The sequence below is a fragment of the Bufo bufo genome, chromosome 3, assembly GCF_905171765.1.
Source record: "Bufo bufo chromosome 3, aBufBuf1.1, whole genome shotgun sequence".
Lineage (NCBI taxonomy): Eukaryota > Metazoa > Chordata > Amphibia > Anura > Bufonidae > Bufo > Bufo bufo.
In genome coordinates, this window is record NC_053391.1 from 244,008,766 (window position 1) to 244,031,815 (window position 23,050).

The 23,050-nt window shown below is 42.3% G+C and overlaps 1 protein-coding gene across 1 annotated transcript; it reads left to right on the forward strand.

Moving 5' to 3' along the window:
- The first annotated feature begins 21,035 nt into the window (after positions 1-21,035).
- On the forward strand, positions 21,036-22,019 carry LOC120993717 (olfactory receptor class A-like protein 1). Its single transcript, XM_040422189.1, has one exon. The coding sequence runs from the start codon at positions 21,036-21,038 to the stop codon at positions 22,017-22,019; it is 984 nt and encodes a 327-aa protein (XP_040278123.1).
- The last annotated feature ends 1,031 nt before the right edge of the window (positions 22,020-23,050 follow it).

Here is a 23,050-nt window from a genome sequence, read left to right on the forward strand (position 1 = left end):
CCTTCCCGCTTACCGCCTCATATGCAAAGTGCACACAAGGTGGAACTCCACCTCCACTGGAGATACTGTGGAAGCAGCAGCAGGCAATAGTGGAATTTCACCTGCAGCACGCATGGAATTAGTCGCTCTGTGGAACAGCACCACTTCACCATCAACGAGTGGGCCTCCATGCGGGACATGTGTGCCATGTTGCACTGTTTCGAGTACTCCACCAACATGGCCAGTGCCGATGACTCAGTCCTCAGCGTTACTTTCCCACTTCTATGTCTCCTTGATAAAACACTTTGGGCGATGATGGAAGAGGATGTGGCACAGGAGGAAGAGGGATCATTTCCACGGTTATCAGGCTAGTCCTTCACAAGTGTCTCGGAGGGTGGGTTCCTGCACCAGCAGAGGCCATGTACACAACTGTCCAGCCTGGGCACAGTTCTGCAGGAGGAGGAGGAGGAGGATGATGATGAGGAACTATTTTCACAGCAGGATGGCACCCAAAGCAGCTTATGGGCATCAATGGAGCGTGGCTGGGGGGGGATACAGGATACAGAGGACACAGACGATACACCTCCCACAGGACAGCTTGTCATTGCCTCTGGGCAGCCTGGCACACATGAACTATACATGCGGCAGTGCCTATGCAACTACCACCGAATTGCCCACATTCTAACCAGTGCTGATGACTGGTTGGCCACCATGCTGGATCCCCGCTACAAAGACAACGTGCTGTCCTTAATTCCATCACTGGAGCGTGATCAGAAGATGCGCGAGTACAAGCGCAAGCTGGTAGACGCGCTGCTGATGGCATTCATATCTGACAGCAGGGGCTCAGTGGAAGCACAAGGCGAAGGCAGAGGAGGAGGAGGAAGAAGTCGCCAATGCAGCTGGGGCACCGCCAGCACCTGAGAAAGGAGGGTTAGCATGGCTGAAATGTGGAAAAGCTTTGACAGCACACCACAACAACCAGCAAAACCAGCTGATACGGAATGTCTTAGCAGGAGGCAGCATTTCAGCAACATGGTGGAACAGTACGTGTGCACACGCCTATGCATACTGACTGATGGGTCTGCACCATTCAACTTCTGGATCTCCTAATTGGGCACATGGCCTGAGCTTGCCCTTTACGCCTTGGAGGCAGTGGCGTACCTCCAATAGAGGTAAACCATGCAGCTGCTAAGGGGCACCTGGGGAATGGGGCCCGCAGTGGAGGATAGGCTCCGCCCACTAATTACACTTGTATGGCTACCTGAGAATGTAAGAAGTGGAGAAGGACCTTTGGTGATGTCATTAACCATGTGACCAGTGCAGGAAGCCAAGGAATAGCAGAGCAGCAGAAGTCTAAAGGACCATTGGTGATGTCATCATCATGTGACCAGTGCAGAGGACTAGTGAAAGCCTGTGGCATATCGCTGTGAGGGTGCGGAGCTTCTGTGTGATGCCTGCTGGAGGAGAGGTTACTTTTGTTCTGGGATAACCCATAACATCCTAGAAAAGCTGGGAGTTGTAGTTCTGTCCTATTGTATCCCTCTCCATGTAATTTCAACTTATGCCCTAGTACAGTTTGGTAATGCTGGGAGTTGTAGTTCTCTCCTCTCTGTAATGTATACTGATGCCCCATAATAAGTCTGGCCATACTGGGGGTTATAGTTATTTCTTTTTAAAGCTCTCACCTAGTACAACTAGATGATGTCCTATAATAATCTTGACATGCTGGGAATTGTAGTCCTCTCTTTTAGGCTCAAGTCACTGTTTAGTTTTACGTTTTGCATGTAGGACTTTTTTCCGTCTAAAATAACGGATCTCAGACAGAAATGGCATAAACGGATGCCAAATGTGCATAACTGATACTTGAAATACAGGGTCCATTTTTTCTTTATTTTTCTGTTCATCAACAGTGATGTGAATCCTGCCTTATACTCTCTGTGTGTAATATCCACTTGTATCCGATAATAACAGCCTGGACATGCTGGGAGTTGTAGTTCTCTCCATTTTACCTCTCCCTGTGTTGCTCCCTAATTTCCAATAATAACAATCTGGTGATGATGAGACTTGTGGTTCCCTTGTCACTAATATAATGTTCTGCAGCAGCTGAGGTGTGTGTTAGGCTTTGTTCTCATCTGTACTGGTGACGTTCGCTGTTCTGCTGTCATAGGAGCAAATCAACGAAAATCACCACAGTTCCGGATCTGGCACTTCATGGACGACAACACCCGATGGATCCCGCTGACTATGATGAGATCTGCCAGGCTTTAAAATTGTGTCCAGCATTTATGACCTGATCTGCGAATGAGGCCCCTAACACAGATGTGATCAAAGCCTTTTATGTTCTCTAGCATTGTAACGGCACCCCGGACATAAAAGGCGGTAACCCCGTTTAGGCGATCTTCCCTTTCCAGATGCAAAGGCAGCTACTAAAGACACCAAACTCCCGAACGGAACCTCACGAATAGCTGCTAGCAGACGAATAAGAAATGCACCCAAGCGGCTTACGCTCCTAGCAATCAGTCTCTAACAGCATACAGTGAATCCCCCCCAAGAGCCAGAGCTGTGTGTTTATTGTTCTTATATACACATTCTTACACATTAGTACCACCCACAGGGTTTTGTAAAACAACCAATAAACACGTACAATACACTCAGACACTCCCACACAAAATCCTCCCCCCTGCCTGTGATAATTACATTAACCCATTGTGTAAGGTAATTGTATCACAGGCAGGAGAATACACAGTTTTACACAATGTCTTCTGTCCTGGAGACAATTGGGAAGTAATCCAATTTATCTCCAAGGGCAGAGGCAAAACTTCATTAGCCACATGGTAGCAAAAGACAATAAAAGACATAAGAATATTTAACTGTGCAGCTATTGCATAAAACATAGACATTTAACATATCCCCAGATGGCTTGGATCTGAGCGTTCAATATATCCGAACAGCGCTCAGATGCCACAAACACAGTCAAATCGCCATGGGGTTTAAGTTTAGCATGGGCTGATGAGAGGGCCCATAATCCTGGGGCAAGAGGCTGGCAACCAGGCTTCTCCAGCACCCAGTGGCGAGGTTGGTTTCGCCACAAGCATCATATTATGATGTTCTGCAGCAGCTGAGGTGTGTATTAGGAGGTTCTTCAGCAGCTGAAGTGTGTATTATGAGGTTCTGCAGCAGCTGAGGTGTGTATTAGGAGGTTCTGCAGCAGCTGAGGTGTGTATTAGGAGATTCTGAAGCAGCTGAGGTGTGTATTAGGAGGTTCTGCAGCAGCTGAGGTGTGTATTAGGAGGTTCTGTATCAGCTGAGGTAGGTGTCTATTAGGAGGTTCTGCAGCAGCTGAGGTGTGTATTAGGAGGTTCTGTAGTGGCTGAGGTGTGTATTAGGAGGTTCTGCAGCAGCTGAGGTGTGTATTAGGAGGTTCTTCATCAGCTGAGGTAGGTGTGTATTAGGAGGTTCTGCAGAAGCTGAGGTGTGCACTATGATTTTCTGTAGTGGCTGAGGTGTGTATTAGGAGGTTCTGCAGCAGCTGAGGTGTGTAGTAGGAGGTTGTGCAGCAGCTGAGGTGTGTACTATGATGTTCTGTAGTGGCTTAGGTGTGTATTAGGAGGTTCTGCAGCAGCCGGGGTGTGTATTAGGAGGTTCTGAATCAGCTGAGGTAGGTGTGTATTAGGAGGTTCTGCAGCAGCTGATGTGTGCACTATGATGTTCTGTAGTGGCTTAGGTGTGTATTAGGAGGTTCTGCAGCAGATGAGGTGTGCACTATGATGTTCTGTAGTGGCTGAGGTGTGTATTAGGAGGTTCTGCAGCAGCTGAGGTGTGTATTAGGAGGTTCTGCATCAGCTGAGGTAGGTGTGTATTAGGAGGTTCTGCAGCAGCTGAGGTGTGCACTATGATGTTCTGTAGTGACTGAGGTGTGTATTAGGAGGTTCTGTAGCGGCTGAGGTGTGTATTAGGAGGTTCTGCAGGAGCTGAGGTGTGTAGTAGGAGGTTGTGCAGCAGCTGAGGTGTGTACTATGATGTTCTGTAGTGGCTTAGGTGTGTATTAGGAGGTTCTGCAGCAGCCGGGGTGTGTATTAGGAGGTTCTGCAGCAGTCAGAAAAACATCAGTTGTGACTGGATAAAATCCTTTAGATTTCTGTGTCTGCACTTTGTAAAATGTCCCTGTAATGTTCCTCTGCCAGCACGCATCACACTGTGACCTGACTGACCAGTCTGGATCTGACCTGATCCACACTGTCCCCAGTCCAGTCTCCAGATTAGTGCTGTGAAGACCGCGCTCTGCCAACAGCACAAACAGTAAACATTGGGGAGGAGGTGAAGCAAGAGCAGGCACAGTCCATAGAGAAGGATGACACACTATATAAAAAGTAGCAGCAGTGGGCACAATTCATCGGGTAAGGCTAGGTAATCACTTGCCATCAGATTTTGGTATTCTGTTCCAGCATACCACCAGAATCGCCAGATCCAACATATGTCAAACACTGCTGGCACCTGCCGGATCCCATTGTTAAAGCAGCCCTAAATTAGGGCATTTTAGATACACTCTGGTGTTCCAGATCAATGTACCCCCCCAGGGGGTTAATATCCACGCGTGGCTGAGAGACTGAACACTGACACAGAAGTTGGTCAAAGCAATCTCTAACTTTTATTACATCAGGTAAGCCGTATTATACATCTTCAAAAGAGGGCAGTCCTCTCTGAGGCTTAAACATTGTTTCATTGGTCAAAAAGGAAAAAGTGATAAGAGAAACATAGATAACACCCTGGCATCTGCGCAGTGAATACCACTTTGGAATGTGAACTAATGTAAACATCTCGTTACCATCGCCATTTTGTAATGGCTTCTATTCTAACAATAATACTGCATACGTCATATGTGACACTTCAAAGAGGTGCTTCTCTATAGGCAGTGAATAATATATCATCAAGTCATATGATTGGTCTATGCATCTCCACCACACTCTATGGGACACCTGTATAAAGATGAGAAATCAGACACTTCCTACAGCACAGCACTTTGCCCCCCTCTCTCTCCTCTCCAGCCTTGAAACAAAGAGAGGGGTGGGGAGGCACTTGGAAAAGAAAAAGTTAACTCATTACAGTCCTAGATATACAAAATATAGAATAAAATTCACACATCTTTAACACCATTCACAATAATGCGGTCATTCAAGATTGATTTGCCCTTTGTTTTTTCTAGAATCTGCAACAGAGACTTTTGCTGCAACCTCTGCAGTAGATGTGCACATACCCTAAGGGGTGAGATAGGTCACTCACAAGGTGGCCCAATTCATATTTTGCCATGGGGCCCAGTGATTTCTATGTACGCCCCTGCTTGGAGGTGCTGGCCTGTCGAACGTGTGTTTAGCACGGCAGGGGGGGGGTAATCATAGACAAGCGCAGCCGCCTGTACACAGCCAACGTGGACAAGCTCACGTTCATTAAAATTAACCATTAATGGATCCCACAGGACTTGTCCGTACCTTGTGCTGAGTAGACAAGTATACCGCACCCAACCATTGTTATACTACAGCGCACTTTCTCTTTGCATTCTCTTTTCTATTTCCCAATTTTTGTGAAAAATTAAAAAAAAAAAAAATAAAGGAAAAAAATTATGAAAGAAAGAAACAACAAAAACAGTGTTGGCTACCTCCTTCACTGCCGCTTTCGTCAATGCTCCTGCACCAGGTCTCGCCTGATGATGTGATTATGCGAGACCTGGCACAGGAGGTCATGGTGATATCATTGCAACCTCCTGCACCATTCTACTGGGCAGTCTAGGCTTCAGGTCTAATGACCCAAGGCCTATGAGGATAAATAGCAGGGACTGAAGCCGGAGGCTGGTTCTTCTCCGTCTGAGGCAAGATGCTCATCTCATCCTATTGCAGATGCGGCCCTGGTCATCAGCACGCCTGATGTCAATCCTCTGATCTTTCCTGCACTTCAAGAAAGTGTTTGCGGAAATAGGTAGTGCCTCCTCTGCAGTTTCACTTCTTCTAAATTTGACAGGGAGCTTGACCATCAGACATTTTTTGGATTAAAATATGGCCTGGAACAACAAATAAGGCACCTGGGACAACTTTTTGGGAGGGTTCATATCTCTTGTCTCTCTGGCTTCTCTAATGAATATCTATTTTCATACCACACAGTGCTGTATATGTTGCACAATATCAACTTGTATCACTAATTTTATGTTATCTATTAATAATGCAGCATGAGAGAGATGCATGTACAACTCACATTGTATCTTTTTCTCCAGACTAAGAGCTTCTTTCATCTAATAGAAAAAGAGGATGCATTTTTCTTTATAAATTTTTTGGTTCAATCATGAGAAGAGTGACAGTGTTAGGCCCCTTTCACACGGGCGAGTATTCCGCGCGGATGCGATGCGTGAGTTGAACGCATTGCACCCGCACTGAATACCGACCCATTCATTTCTATGGGGCTGTTCACATGAGCGGTCATTTTCACGCATCACTTGTGCGTTGCGTGAAAATCGCAGCATGCGCTATATTCTGCGTTTTTCACGCAACGCAGGTCCCATAGAAGTGAATGGGGTTGCGTGAAAATCACGATTTTCACGCACGGTTGCTAGGAGACGATCGGGATGGAGACACGATCATTATTATTTTCCCTTATAACATGGTTATAAGGGAAAATAATAGCATTCTGAATACAGAATGCATAGTAAAATAGCGCTGGAGGGGTTAAAAAAAAATATAATAATTTAACTCACCTTAATCCACTTCGCGCAGCCCGGCATCTCCTTCTGTCACCTTTGCTGAACAGGACCTGTGGTGACGTCACTCTGGTCATCACATGATCCATCACATGATCTTTTACCATGGTGATGGATCATGTGATGGATCATGTGATGACCTGTGAAGAAGTTCGGGTTTGGGTACCAAACATGCGTGATTTTTCTCACGCGAGTGCAAAACGCATTACAATGTTTTGCACTCGCGCGGAAAAATTGCGGGTGTTCCCGTAACGCACCCGCACATTTTCCCGTAACGCCCGTCTGAAAGAGGCCTTAGGCCTCCTGCACACTACCGTATGGCTTTTTCGGTGTTTTGTGGTCCGTTTTTTCACGGATCCGTTGTTCCGTTTTTTGTTTACGTTGTGTTTCTGTTCCGTTTTTCCGTTCCGTTTTTCCGTATGGCATATACAGTATACAGTAATTACATAGATAAAATTGGGCTGGGCATAACATTTTCAATAGATGGTTCCGCAAAAACGAAACGGAAACGGAAGACATACGGATGCATTTCCGTATGTGTTCCGTTTTTTTTGCGGACCCATTGACTTGAATGGAGCCACAGAACGTGATTTGCGGGAAATAATAGGACATGTTCTATGTTGGAACGGAAAAAAACAGAAATACGGAAACGGAATGCATACGGAGTACATTCCGTTTTTTTTGCGGAACCATTGAAATGAATGGTTCCGTATACGGACCGTGTACGGAATGCAAAAAACGGCCAGTAAACGGGGGGAAAAAACGGTCATGTGCAGGAGGCCTTAGGGAGCACAAGGGTTAGAAACAGGTAGACAAGCAAGGTAACCCTTTCACAGATTGCAAAATGCAGCTACAGGATTTAGTATGAACTTTAATGTCCTAATTCATGCATTATCTAAGGTAAAAAGCTTTACTGTCATAATTAGTGATTTTGGCATCTTCATTAACACATTAGAAATCTTCTTCTTATGTAAGTGTATGATGAAGTTGAGTTGTGGGGATCATTTTGATTAGATATCATTTGACATTTCCCTAACACAGGGCACTATCCAAGCCAAAAAGATGCATCATAAAATTCTGCTCAACTTAATTCATCACGTATTAGTCAGCTAAATGATTCTTTGCTCTGTATACATAGTGGCAAATACAGTCTATTTTTCTATATATGTGAAAATTAATTATATAAAAGCATGTTACATATGTCCTTTAGTTTTAATTAATCTCTAGTGAAATGACATTACACTGACACTGGTATATAAATACAAGTCACTCCTATCATGACACATTTCTCAACGAAGAAGAGATACATACAACTAGAGGTATGCTAGTAATCGCCTGCAATATTGATAATGCTTTCCATTGCAGACTATGGTAATTAATATAAGATATCAATGCTGTATTGCCCTTTACTAGAGTTAACACGGCGGGTTAATATATCATGCTGTTTTTACACTGTTACTGTAAATTATTGCAGCAGTAATTCTCTAACTTAGACCTCATTTTAACTTTTTTTTTTACTTGTGTATATTTTCCTTCTTGTTAAACATGAGATTTTAAAGGAGTTATTAGTACAATGTAGTGAAATCATTAAAATTATACTAGAAATTAATCAATTCATTGTATTTTATATTTATGAAGTTGACATACTATGAATGTCTAGATCGTCAGTAGACAAAAAAAAATGCTAAAAATGCTATATTTTCACACCACATGTGATTTATTATCCATTTACATAACTTTTTTATTCTCAGCAAATAGCAACATACAGCATATTACTTACCCAGTCAACTCTGTTTGTTTTACTGGACATGGTGTACATTATGATCTTGACCCAAATCAATTTGCAACTACATAAGAGCACCAGATATTTATTTTTCTCTTTCACAGACTTTCCCAAAGACTACTTTTGGGAGGTCAACATTCCAAAGACATGTTCAAGGAAATCAGTAGATCATTCCCAAGCTGCCCATATACATTTAATAGCTGTCAGTAAACGATTATTTGGCCGGCAGCTATCTCTCCCCCATACACATTTAGCTCAGCCAAACGTGTATTGGTATTCTATGGGGAAGGCAATGAAAGCCACTGCCAGACACTTCTGGTGGCAGCTTATCTCCCCGGAGAACAAAAGGATTGGGCGAAAATATGAACCCAGTCTTTGTGTCCCTCAACAAATGATGACCAAAGTGTTAGGGCAGCCACAAACATTCAATCTCGCCCAACTCACTCCCAGCTTCCCCATGTACATACACATTTGAATAATGGAAAGATTCAGACTCCAGCACTCACTTTTTTTGAAGTGTCAAGTTCTCCATCTTTATTGTAGCAATTGTGCACAGACAATACAGGACTCAAATTCTCTCTGGTGTAGGCTGTTGACGCGTTTCGAAAAATTCTTATTCGTAACAGTGGTGTGTGTCTGGTGTTCTCAGGTATAAATAAAAGCTCAAATGTGTATAATTAACGTTATAATCACTCCCACCCGTGACTATGCACAGGGTGGAGAGAGAAAACAGCATGGGGCAATTAGATTCCTCCCCTTTGCACAACACATGTCTCTAATAATTATCACCTGGAGCACCAGAACCATTCCAATTGAATATCTGACATACAGAGATTTACATAAAGTTACTTTAAAAACATACTTGTTTCTATACATACAGATTTTCTCTTCTAAAATATTAAAAATTTCATAACATACAAATAAAATATGAAAAGAAAAGAAACAAAAATGTGGAAAAACTCTGCTGGCAAATCCGCTGCGTTGGATAGGTATCCATTCACATTATATTCGCGTTACTTCTCAGTTTGGTTTCTGACTTTTTCAAATAGTGTTGCTGGATATTTTAATAGAAAATATATACATACACAAATATTCAGCATGTATGTCAGGACACCGAGCACGCGGATACATCTCAACCGCAGACATAGTGAGCTGGTATATCTACTTTACATACAAAATTTGTCTTTGTCAAAAGTGTATTTAATGGGGGAGAAGAGGAAGTCATTGACAGAGACTACATGTTGTAACACATGTATAGGTACAAGAAAATGTATGGAAATCCTTTGAAATGCCCGGCCTTTCTGCATTGATGTCATCTGATTGTTATCTAAGGTAGACAAACACAATCTAACTAGACTAATAACGTACAAACAGGTGTGCAGTGCATGTCTTTTATTGAGCACATTGAGTATCCACACTGCAGGGAGAAATTGTAATTGAACCCTTGAATGTAATAACCTTTAGATCTTTATTTAGCAACAATCACTACCACCAAACTTCACCAGTTGATAATGAATTTTGGATCATTCCTCCCTGCAAATGTGGGATGCCTTACATGCACAGCCTATCCAGGTTATGCCACAGCATATCTAGAGAGTTAAAACACTAATCTGCTTCGGACATTATTTACTTGATTAACTTGTGTGTTTTGGGCAGTTATTCAAGATATAGGTCATAGTGGCAGAACCTTGACAAAAAAAAAACTCCTAAGGGCTTCCTAGTATGGCTCTAACAGTGATTAAGAAAGCTTCACCCAGGTACTTTAATACTAACTTAATAAATTGGAGATCAGAAGCATATTCTTTATAGTTATAAAAAAAATGGTCCAAAAATGGTTCAGGAGCCTAAAGATGTATAAAGTCCTTAAACTGCTTAATTACCGGAATGTTTAACCACCCTTTTTTGCCAGTCCAATTTTTCAGTTTTAGCAATTGGCCTATCTAACTACAAATAACAAATACATTTCTGAGCCACCATACATGTATTTGATATTATATTTCACAGGACACCTTTCTTTGTGCCACTAGATGACAGAAATATTTACGGAAGACTGTGACAATTATGAAAAAAAAGCACATTTTTATTTTCTTATAAATGTTTTTCTGTTACAAAAGATTTCAAGACAAGACATTTCTAAAACCATTACAGTATGTTTGTATTGTGAAAATGGATGATATTTGTGTAATTTATCTATTGACTGGGCATACTGCATAACTTCAAATGACTGGAGCGCATTTTGTTTTTTGACAGCCTATTTTTCCATTGCTGGCTCTATAGTATTGTACTGCTATTGATATTGTACAGCGCAAAACATTGCAAACTTTTTTAAAGTGACTTTTTTATGTTGCTCCCTAGAGTATTCATCTTGAAAATATGTGGACATTTTAAGCTTTTGGCATTTTTTTTTTTACATTTTTTTTATAAATGAAAAAATATGCCTATATTTTATGCACAAAAGCTATACTAAATATAGCTAAAACAAAAAAATATATATATATTTATATATATATATCATTTTTATGAAAGGAAAAACAAGTGTGTACATTTGAATATTTTACACATATAATATAATATTGCAGAAACTAAAAAATATATATTTATATTTTATTTTTTTATGAAAAAGGAGGAAAAAAGTGTGTATACTTAGCCTGCTTTACTATTGCTAAAACTAATAACCCTAGCTATAAATGTATAATTTTTTTTTTCTTTAACTTTTTTTAATTAATTTTGTATTTATTTTACTTTTTACTTTATTTTTTTAAATGAAAAAGGTAAATTAAACCCTTCCTGTGACAGTCAAGGTTGGAAAGCGTTAATTCAAAGACTGCAGGCTCACAGTTAGGGCTCATGCACACAAACGTATTTTCTTTCTGCTTCTGTTCCGTTTTTTTTTTGCGGACCATATGCGGAACCATTCACTTCAATGGGGCTGTAGAAAATACGGAAGTTACTCTGTGTGCATTCCGTTTCCATTTGTCCACACGGCCGTTCCACAAAAAAGTAGTGCATGTCCTATTATTGTCCGCAAATCACGGTCCGAGGCTTCATTCAAGTCAATGGGTCCGCAAAAAATATGGAACGCACACGGAACACATCCGTATGTCATCCGTATTTCATCCGTATTTTGCGGATCCATACTGTAGAAATGCTATGCCCAGCCCATATTGCTCATGTGTTTGGTGATTAATAAATTACTGTTTCAGTTTCCAATCCGCAAAAAACGGATCAAATACGTAAACCATACGGATATGTTTTGTGCAATAACGGAACAGAAGAGGATTTAAATCAGAAAAAAAAACCTTTGATACAAAACAACAGATCCGTGGAAAAACGGACCGCAAAACAACAACGGCCGTGTGCATGAGCCCTTACTTTTACAGCTAGTAAATTTTACTTCACGTCAAGCAGTAATGCGTAACACTTCACTCTCTGGGTTTTTGCACAACCATTATAACCCTGATTCAGAGGTTTATAGAAACACCCCACATGTGGTCGTAAACTCATGTAAAGGCGCACGGCAGGGCGCATGGTTTTTAGAAGGCAGATTTTGCTAGACTGGTATTTAGACACCATGTCCCATTTGAAGCCCTCCTGATGCACCCCTACAGTAAAAACTCCCAAAAGTGACCCCATTTTGGAAACTAGAGGATAAGGTGACAATTTTAGTGATACTATTTTCGGGTACATATGATCTTTAATTGCTCTATCACGTTTTTTGTGAGGCAAGGTAACCAAAAAATGGCTGTATTGGCACAGTTTTATTTTTTACAATGTTCATCCAACAGGTTAGATCATGCGCTATTTTTATAGAGCAGGTTGTTACGGATGCGGTAATATCAAATATGTCTACTTTGTTTGTTTTCTGAACGCCATTTTATTATTTTTTTTCTGCCAATAGTCTTGTGCAGGGGCTCATTTTTTGCAGGAAGAGTTGAAGTTTTTATTGGTACCATTTTTGGGTACATATGATTTTTTGATCATTCATTATTACACTTTATGAGGCAAGGTGACCAAAAAAATTGGTTGTTTTGGCACAGTTTTTTATTTATTTTTACAGCATTCACCTGAGGGGTTAGGTCACGTGATATTTTTATAGAGCAGGTCGTTACGGACGTGGCAATACCTAATATGCTTTTTCTCATTTATTTAAGTTTTACACAATAATAGCATTTTTGAAACAAAAAAAAAATGATGTTTTAGTGTCTCCATAATCTGAGAGCCATAGCTTTTTTATTTATTTACCGATTGTCTTAGATAGGGGCTCATTTTTTTCGAGGGTGAGATGACGGTTTGATTGGTTCTATTTATGGCGGCATACACCTTTTTGATGTCTTGGTGTTGCACTTTAACTCCTTAAGGACACAGCCTTATTTCACCTTAAGGACCAGGCCATTTTTTGCAAATCTGACCAGTGTCACTTTAAGTGGTGATAACTTTAAAACGCTTTGACTTATCCAGGCCATTCTGAGATTGTTTTTTCGTCACATATTGTACTTCATGACACTGGTAAAATGAAGTAAAAAAAAATAAAAAATAAAAATATATATATATATATATATATATATATATATATATATATATATATATATATTTATAAAAAAAATACCATATTTACCAAAACTTTTTTAAAAATTGCTAATTTCCAAGTTTCAATTTCTCTACTTCTATAATACATAGTAATACCTACAAAAATAGTTATTACTTTACATTCCCCATATGTCTACTTCATGTTTGTATCATTATGGGAATGATATTTTATATTTTGGAGATATTAAAAGGCTTAGAAGTTTGGAAGCAAATCTTGAAATTTTTCAGAAATTTTCAAAAACCCAATTTTTAGGGACCAGTTCAGGGTGGAAGTCACTTTGTGAGGCTAAGGCTACTTTCACACTTGCGGCAGAGAGATCCGGCAAGCAGTTCCGTCGCCGGAACTGCCTGCCGGATCAGGCAAAATGTATGCTAACTGATGGCATTAGTAAGACTGATCAGGATCCTGATCAGTCTTAAAAATGCCTGATCAGTCGAAAAAATGCATTGAAATGCCGGATCCGTCTTTCCGGTGTCATCCGGCAAAAACGGATCCGGCATTTATTTTTTCACCTTTTTTTTCAGTCTGCGCATGCGCATACCGGAAGGACGGATCCGGCATTCCGGTATTCTGAATGCCGGATCCGGCACTAATACATTCCTATGGGAAAAAATGCCTGATCCGGCATTCAGGCAAGTCTTCAGTTTTTTTAGCCGGAGATAAAACCGTAGCATGCTACGGTTTTCTCTTTTGCCTGATCAGTCAAAACGACTGAACTGAAGACATCCTGATGCAAACTGAACGGATTACTCTCCATTCAGAATGCATGGGGACATACCTGATCAGTTCTTTTCCGGTATAGAGCCCCTGTGACGGAACTCTATGGGCTCTTTCACACCTGCGTTCTTGTCTTCCGGCATAGAGTTCCGTCGTCGGGGCTCTATGCCAGAAGAATCCTGATCAGGATTATCCTAATGCATTCTGAATGGAGAGTAATCCGTTCAGGATGCATCAGGATGTCTTCAGTTCCGGTACGGAACGTTTGTTGGCCGGAGAAAATACCGCAGCATGCTGCACTTTTTGCTCCGGCCAAAAATCCGGAACACTTGCCGCAAGGCCGGATCCGGAATTAATGCCCATTGGAAGGCATTGATCCGGATCCGGCCTTAAGCTAAACGTCGTTTCGGCGCATTGCCGGAGCCGACATTTAGCTTTTTCAGAGTGGTTACCATGGCTGCCGGGACGCTAAAGTCCTGACAGCCATGGTAAGTGTAGTGGGGAGCGGGGGAGCAGTGTACTTACCGTCCGTGCGGCTCCCCGGGCGCTCCAGAGTGACGTCAGGGCGCCCCAAGCGCATGGATCACGTGATCCATGTGATCACGTCATCCATGCGCATGGGGCGCTCTGACGTCATTCTGGAGCGCCCCGGGAGCCGCACGGACTGTAAGTATACCGCTCCCCCGCTCCCCGCTCCTACTATGGCAACCAGGACCTTAATAGCGTCCTGGGTGCCATAGTAACACTGAAAGCATTTGGAAGACGGTTCCGTCTTCAAATGCTTTCAGTACACTTGCGTTTTTCCGGATCCGGCAGGCACCTCCGGCAACGGAAGTGCATGCCGGATCCCAACAACGCAAGTGTGAAAGAGGCCTATGCCGGAAAAGAACAACGCAAGTGTGAAAGTAGCCTTATATAATAGAAACCACCACAAAATGACCCCATTCTAGAAACTACACCCCTCAAGCTATTCAAAACTGATTTTACAAACGTCGTTAACCCTTTAGGTGTTCCACAAGAGTTAATGGCAAATGGAGATAAAATTTCAGAATTTAGATTTTTTGGCAAATTTTCAATTTTAATCAATTTTTTCCACTAACAAAGCAAAGGTTAACAGCCAAACAAGACTGTATCTTTATTGCCCTGACTCTGTCGTTTGCAGAAACACCCCATATGTGGCCGTAAACTATTGTACGGGCACACAGTAGGGCGTAGAGGGAAAGGTGCGCCATATGGTTTTTGGAAGGCAGATTTTGCTGGACTGGTTTATTTACACCATGTCCCATTTGAAGCCCCCTTGATGCACCCCTAGAGTAGAAACTCCATAAAAGTGACCCCATCTAAGAAACTACACCCCTCAAGGTATTCAAAACTGATTTTACAAACTTTGCTAACCCTTCAGGTGTTGCACAAGAGTTATTGGCAAATGGGGATGAAATTTGAGAATTTCATTTATTTGCCAAATTTTCAATTTTAACCAATTTTTTCCACTAACAAAGCAAGGGTTAACAGCCAAACAAGACTGTATCTTTATTGCCCTGACTCTTCCGTTTACAGAAACACCCCATATGTGGTCGTACACTACTGTACGGCCACACGGCAGGGCGTAGAGGGAAAGGAGCACCGTTTGGTTTTTGGAGGGCTGATTTTTATGGACCGGTTTATTTACACCGTGTCCTGTTTTAACCCCCCTGATGCACCCCTAGAGTAGAAACTCCCTAAAAGTGACCCCATCTAAGGGTACTTTCACACTAGCGTTTTTCTTTTCCGGCGCTGAGTTCCGTCCTAAATCCGGAAAAGAACTGATCAGTTTTATCCTAATGCATTCTGAATGGAGAGTAATCCGTTCAGGATGCATCAGAATGTCTTCAGTTCAGTCTTTTTGACTGATCAGGCTTTTCAGAAAACCGTAGCATGTTGTATTTTACCTCCGGCCAAAAATCCTGAACACTTTGACTGAACGCCGGATCTGGTCTTTTTCCCATTGACTTGCATTAACGCCGGATCCGGCGCCGTGTGTTCCGTCAAACCGGATCCGGCTTTTGCATGTTAAACCCGAAAAATGTTTAAAAAAAAAATGGCGGATCCGTTTTTTACAATGCATTTTTTCATTGTGATCAAAATCCTGATTAGGATTCAAATGTAATCCGTTTTCACACGTTTTTCCGGATCCGGCGGCCAGTTCCGGTGTCGGAATTGAACGCCGGATTCAAACAACGCTAGTGTGAAAGTAGCCTAAGAAACTACCCCCCTCAAGGTATTCAAAACTGATTTTACTAACTTTGTTAACCCTTCAGGTGTTGCACAAGAGTTATTGGCCACACGGCGGGGTGTAGAGGGAAAGAAGCGCATTTTGTTTTTGGAGGGCTAATTTTTATGGACCGGTTTATTTACACTGTGTCCTGTTTCAATCCCCCTTATGCACACCTAGAGTAGAAACTCCCTAAAAGTGACCCCATTTTGGAAACTACGGGATAAGGTGGCGGTTTTGTTGGGACTATTTTTAGGGTACATATGATTTTTGGTTGCTCTATATTACATTTTTGTGAGGTAAGGTTACCAAAAATTGAAATTATGAAATTTCATCTCCATTTGCCATTAACTGTTGAGGAACACCTAAAGGGTTAATAAAGTTTGTTTTTTTAAACCGTGTTAATCTGGGGGGTTAGGTCATGGGGTATTTTTATAGAGGAGATTCTTACGGTCGCGGTGATACCTAATAAGTCAACTTTTTTAGAATTTATTTAGGTTTTAGACTATCCTTTTTGATACAAAATTTTTTTTTTTGTATCTCTAAAGTCTGTCTTTTTTTTTTTTTTTTTTTTTTGCCGATTATCTTATGTAAGGGCTCATTTTTTGAGGGATGAGAGGACGGTTTTATTGGTACTGTTTTGGGGGCAAAATGACTTTTTGATCGCATGCTATTAAACTTTTTGTTATGTAAGGTGACAAAAAAAGTTCTTTTTTTGCACAGTTTTTTATTTTGGACCGTGTTAATCTGGGGGGTTAGGTCATGGGGTATTTTTATAGAGGAGATTATTACCGACGCGGCGATACCTAATTTGTATATTTATTTTTTTTATTATTTTAGTTTTTACAATTTTTTTTTCGTGTCTCAAGTCTGAGAACCAGTTTTTTTTATCCGATATTCAGTGCTAGATTGGGATATAAATTTAGTACTCCATGGAAGTGTGGTACTCCCTGAAGCAACCGTCAATGCAGAGGCCCGGATGATCGGGGAATGTGTCGCACTGAGTCGTGGTGTCCTTCCGTATCCCCCTCCTGCGACACACTCTGCACTTTTTTGGGGTTTGTCCCTTCTTTCCAGTATGGGGGACCACACCAGGAAAGTGTTGGCCAGGGACGATCCGGGCGCCTCCAGTTCTCGAGGTACTCCGGCCTGCTCTTTCCTGGTCCAAAAAGATCAGGGCCTTGAGGACTGCCTCATAGAACTGAAGGAATGTCCCTGTGTTGCCAGCTCTCCGGGACAGAACAAAAAAGATGTACAAGGCAACCTGCACCAAGTAGACCGCAACTTTTTTGTACCATGCCCGGGTTTTGCGCATGGCGTTATATGGCTTGAGGACTTGATCAGAGAGATCAACTCCTCCCATATACCGATTGTAGTCGACGATACAATCGGGCTTGAGGACCGTTGCCGCGGTACCTCGCACAGGGACAGGGGTGATGCCGTTACCATGAATTGTGGACAGTACAAGGACATCCCTCTTGTCCTTATATCTGACCAGCAACAGGTTTTCACTAATAAGGGCACGGGTCTCACCCCTGGGGATAGGTACCTGGAGAGGGTGGGAAGGGAGGCCGCGTTGATTTTTCCGCACGGTCCCACAAGCGGACATGAATCTGGCGGCGAGGGACTGGAACAAGGGGATACTAGTATAAAAGTTATCCACGTACAGGTGATAACCTTTATCTAGCAGTGGGTGCATAAGGTCCCACACAAGTTTCCCGCTAACACCCAGAGATGCTGATCGCGGCATAAAAGGGGTTAATCCGCCGGCATCGGCTTGTACAGCGATGCCGGCGGATACAGCAGGGGCCCAGCTATCAGGGACTGCCGGGCCCCTGCAGTGATCGGGCGTGCACCGCTCTGGTGCCCGCCCGATCACCATGACGTAATAGTACATCAAAATTCTGGAACGCACCTGCCTCTATGACGTACTATTACGTCATATGTTGGGAGGGGGTTAAGTTTGACACCTTACAGGCAAGGCTTCTGTAATTATTGTAAGTCCAAACTATAGCACTCTGGTACTAAATATGCTGTTTTCTACTTAACTTGAGCTATCCAATAAGGGCGTCCTCTCTCGTGGCGTTCTACTACAACTAATCAGGTTTTTAGGTTTCCACTATAACCCGGAAGGCTTATAGTGAATAAGGACAATATTGCAGATCAATTATCCATTTGTTTCCCGACACCTGGAAAGTTCCTCTCAGGAACTTGTGCTGATGAGGTCCATAAGCTAGATTCAGCTGTAACCCTCGCTAGGTTTGCTTCATATTTAGACATATACTTACTGTATGGTGCTTGGCTGCTGTAGATAAATGTTAGATGTACTCCCTTAGCCTGGCCATGACCAAGGGGTAGAAATAGCAGACTACATGGTGGATGATGCCTGTTTCTCTCCTTCATACACTTGCTTTTCCTCCTTTCACTAACTACTAACTTCCTGTTCTCTTCTAAGCTAGACACACCCAAGCTATATATATTATGTGGTGACAGCACCACCTAGGGGCGACTGGGTGTAATGACATTGCCAGTCTGATAATATGAAATACCATACAATGCAAATACATAGGCTGATTTTTAAAGTGTCCCATTTACACACTGATGTGGGACACTGCACATGGAGGCAGAGGAGGACACGAAGCAACATATATTCGATACTTCAAACCTATAAACAGTTCCCAGCCGACACCAAAGATCTAAGGAGGGGCTGTAGGAAGCAGCGGAGACCGAAATATCAGAAGGAGTGTGACCGCCCTGTCTGCGAGCGAGGCAGCAAGCAGACACCGCCAGACAAGGTGAACAAATGCAGGAGATTCGCCGAGAGTCCGGTCCAGCAGAACCCAAAGGTGGGGGCATCCTGCGGTTCAGATAGAGAGGCTTGTGTCTTCCATAGTGCGGCAGGATAGAACGGTCAGAGGGAGAAGCAGAGTGGCATCAGTGGGAGGTCGGTAGCCTAATGTGCCCGGGGTAGACTACCCGCATCGCAGCAGCCTACCTGCCCGTGAAGTAGCGGTGAACGGTTTCACGGAGGCAGTGGCGGTAGCAGTCAGACAGTGTGTAGTGTTGGGGGTAAAATCACCTACTCGGCGGTGTGGCAGTTCTTTGTTAAGACACCAGAGAAGGTGAACATGGCCATAGGTAGAATATGTGGGCAGAAGGTGAAGAGTGGCCAGGGTGCCAATGTTTGCACCACATCCCTGCGTCAACATATGCAGCATCACCATAAAGTGGCCTGGGACAACTGTGGTTTCGATGTGGTGGTCCAGCCTGACGCAGCAACCGCTGCATCACCCAGTGGCACGCAGCCGATTTCAGGCAGTCAAGGCTCCACCACCTCAGCCAAAGGGAGCTGTCTGTCCTTCCCATCATCTACCGGTCCTGATGCTCCTGCTCCTCGTCCTCCTACTCCTCGTCAGTCATTCTGTCAGTAATCAATCACCGAAACGATTGCCAAGAGACAACAGCATGCGTGCACTCATCCAACGGCGCAGAAGATGAACATGCTCCTGTCCAAGTTGCTAGTGCTGCAGTCCCTCCCTTTCCAAGTGGTGGACTCTGCACCTTTCAGAGAACTGATGGTTTGTGCCGGGCTGAGGTGGAAAATCCCAAGCCGTCATTTCTTTGCCAAAAAGGCAGTACCAGCCCTGCACACGTATGTAGAACAGAGGGTGGGCCAGTCCTTGAGCCTGTCGGTGTCTCCCAAAATGCATGGCAACGCCGACGTGTGGAGCTGTAACTACGGTCAGAGAGAGACAATACATGTCCTTTATGGCCCACTGGGTGAATGTGGTTCCTGCACAGTCAAACCAGCAACTTTGCCAGGTGACGCCACTTCTGCCTCCACGTTGTCAAGCCGTTGGTCCTGCAACAAAGTCCGCCTCTGCCTCCTCATCCTCCACTGTGTCCTCAGCCTCCACTGCAAGGACAAGTCACAGTGCCTCTCCAGCATACCACATCTGCAGGGCACGGCGGTGTCACGCTGTTCTGCACCTTGTTTGCTCTACAGACAGGATCCGTTTTTTGTGGCTTATTGTTCTGACGGATCAGAGGAAGGGCAAAATAATCAGTGACGTTGACACAAACTTACTGCTGACACCCGGGGGGCTCTACTTGTATAAGTGTTTAATAGACCAGGTTCTGTAGACATCTATGTGGAATCAGTTGACAACGATGTAAAAGGAGTGTGCTTCTTCTTGGCGCTAACATCGACCTGTAAGGCTGAGTTCATACTTGAGTTATTTGGTCAGTTTTGGCCCCGTGACTGCCAAAATAAGTGAAGTGTGCATTGATTCTAAGAATGACGCCTGTCATCTGCATGTCATACTGACTCACAGTATTATTTCACTACCACAGCAGACTCCCTATGTGTGTTACTGCAAGGCACAGTGTTCTACACCACTATAAAGGCTCTCTGCAGCCAGGAAACAGCAGTTTTTAACGAAATTCGCCACTAACAAATTTGTATCAAACCAAATTTTTTCCAAATAATTTGGCGAACCGGCGAATAAATTTTTTTAAAAATTTGCTCATCTCTAATTATGAAGATGCAGTAAGTTTGGGTTAGTCACGGTCATTCCAGGAAATGTTCCTCTCACATGGACCAGATTTCTCAGACCCACACATTCATGTGAAATTGGTCTTATATAGGGAGATTAATCTAATCCAACCAGGTTCATTTCACCTCAGACTAACTTATTGTTTTTCCACACTCTCAACCCACATGTTGTATTACTTCAGATAGGGTTCTTATATTACATCTTGTTTTGCCCAATTTGCATTGGCAAGCTTTCTGTAGACGTCTCTCTATACATTACATGTGCCACACTATTTGTATATTTTATATGAGCTGATTTTTTGGATGTTTGTGAATTTGTTTGCTCGTCCTGTTTATTCTGCAATGTAAATCCAATAAACAAAAAAATGTCCAAAAATATTAATAATGTACTTACTTTATTGCAGATTACTAGAGGTCATAATGGAGTATCATGTTATCATAAAAGCATTTGGATTTCTGCTTTTGATTATAATTGGGATCCCAGGAAACGTCTTCATCTGTTTACAATTTACTTATATAAGAATAATTGAAAAAAAACTCCTCCCCACCAACTTAATATTGACGGTTTTGTGTTTCTTCAATTTCCTTGTTCTCTTTTCACGTGTAATACCACAGTCCCTTTTTGCTTTAGGTGTTGAGAACTTGCTCAATGACACAGAGTGCAAGCTTGTCATATACACGTACAGAGTAAGTCGAGCAATGTCCATATGTGTCACCTGTTTGCTCAGCTGCCACCAGTCTATTCTCATTGCACCAATGAAATATACCTGGATTTACCTAAAGCAAAAAGTAACACAAAGAGCCATGGTCATAATTGTAGCTTTTTGGATCATTAATCTAGCTACATATCCTTTCTTCGTCCTGAATGCCAATGCTACGAGAAATATAACAACTTCAGAATACACTCTTCACCTTGTCTACTGTGAAGCAGACTTCTTAAATTATAGATCATATATTATGAATGGAGTGTTTTATGCCATGCGGGATTTTGTTTTTGTGGCTGCCATGATTCTGGCAAGCAGCTATATGGTAGGCATTTTGCTTGACCATGCAAGAATTGTGAGAAGAATGATGAACTTGGATGGACTCCAAAGGAGACTGAAACATTATAAAGCCTCAAGAGCTATAATCTTACTAGTTGCTCTATATGTTGTACTATTTGGACTTGATAATTCACTATGGATCTACACATTAACATTGTCTGATGTGAGTCCTGACATGAATGATATTCGGATATTCTTAGCCTCATCATATGCCGCTCTAAGTCCAATAGTAATAATAACTACCAACCCCAAACTTCAGATTAGCTGGTTATTTTCACATAAACATAAGCCATATCCAATTTCTTTAGAAGGCAATGGACACGTGAACTGCATCGCAGAATGGACACAGAGCAGTGGTTAAAATTTCTGCATTCATTATCTAGGGTTACTTTAGGCTCAGTTTCTTGCCTTACCTACAAGAGTACTGGTGTTCTTCAAGTAGGCTTCTGGCAATTGTGACATTCTGTATATACTGAGCCAGTTATACCTGTGTGGTTTTTCCACAGAGATTTTTGTGCGGAAAAAATACAGGGGCATATTTATCAAACTGGTGAAAAGTAGATGTGGATTAGTTGCCCATAGCGACCAATCAGATTCCACATTTCCTTTTTCACAGCTCCTTTGGTTGCTATGGGCAACTAAGCCTGTTCTACTTTACGCCAGTTTGATAAATCTCCCCCACAATGCATTACAGTAACAACAAAATGAATGAGATCTAACAAATCTCATGTACACTTTGCATTTTTGCTCTATGCGGAAATTCACCTGCTGCGCAAAGTTTAAAATCTGTACATGTCTATTGTTTGTTCGATTCTGCATCTTATGTAGAGGGGTTTTCCCTATATACTTCAATGGGGTTGTTAACATAAACAGAAAATCTGCACCAAAATCCACATTTATGTGCATTTTTTATGTAACTTTGGTGCAGATTTCATGCAGTTTTCTCATACAAATCTGCAACATGTGCAGGTACCCTAATACACCTGGTTTCCACCACTATTAAAGAACAGTGTCAACTTCTTATGTGTAGTGTTGATTGCGAATATTTAAATCGCAAATTTTTATCGCGAATATCGGCACTTCAAGAATTTGCAAAGATGTAGAATATAGTGATATATATTCGTAATTGCGAATATTCTAGTTTTTTTTTCCATCAGTAACCTCCCTTCTTGCTTGTGGACCAATGAGAAGGCTGCAATATCTTTGTCAGAGCTTAGCAACATCCCTAGCAACCAATAGGAAAGTTGCCTACCCCTTTACTATATAAGAACCTCCCCAGCAGCCATTTTCTGTAGTTTTTTGCAGTTCTGAGAGAGAGAGAGAGATCAGTGAGACTGATGTGCTCTGTGCTTTCATCTGGATCCCATTCCTTATCCAATTACATTAGATAGT

Excerpts from the sequence above, each read along its gene's own strand:
- LOC120993717 (XM_040422189.1), top strand. The coding sequence starts at position 21,036 with ATGGAGTATCATGTTATCATAAAAGCATTTGGATTTCTGCTTTTGATT.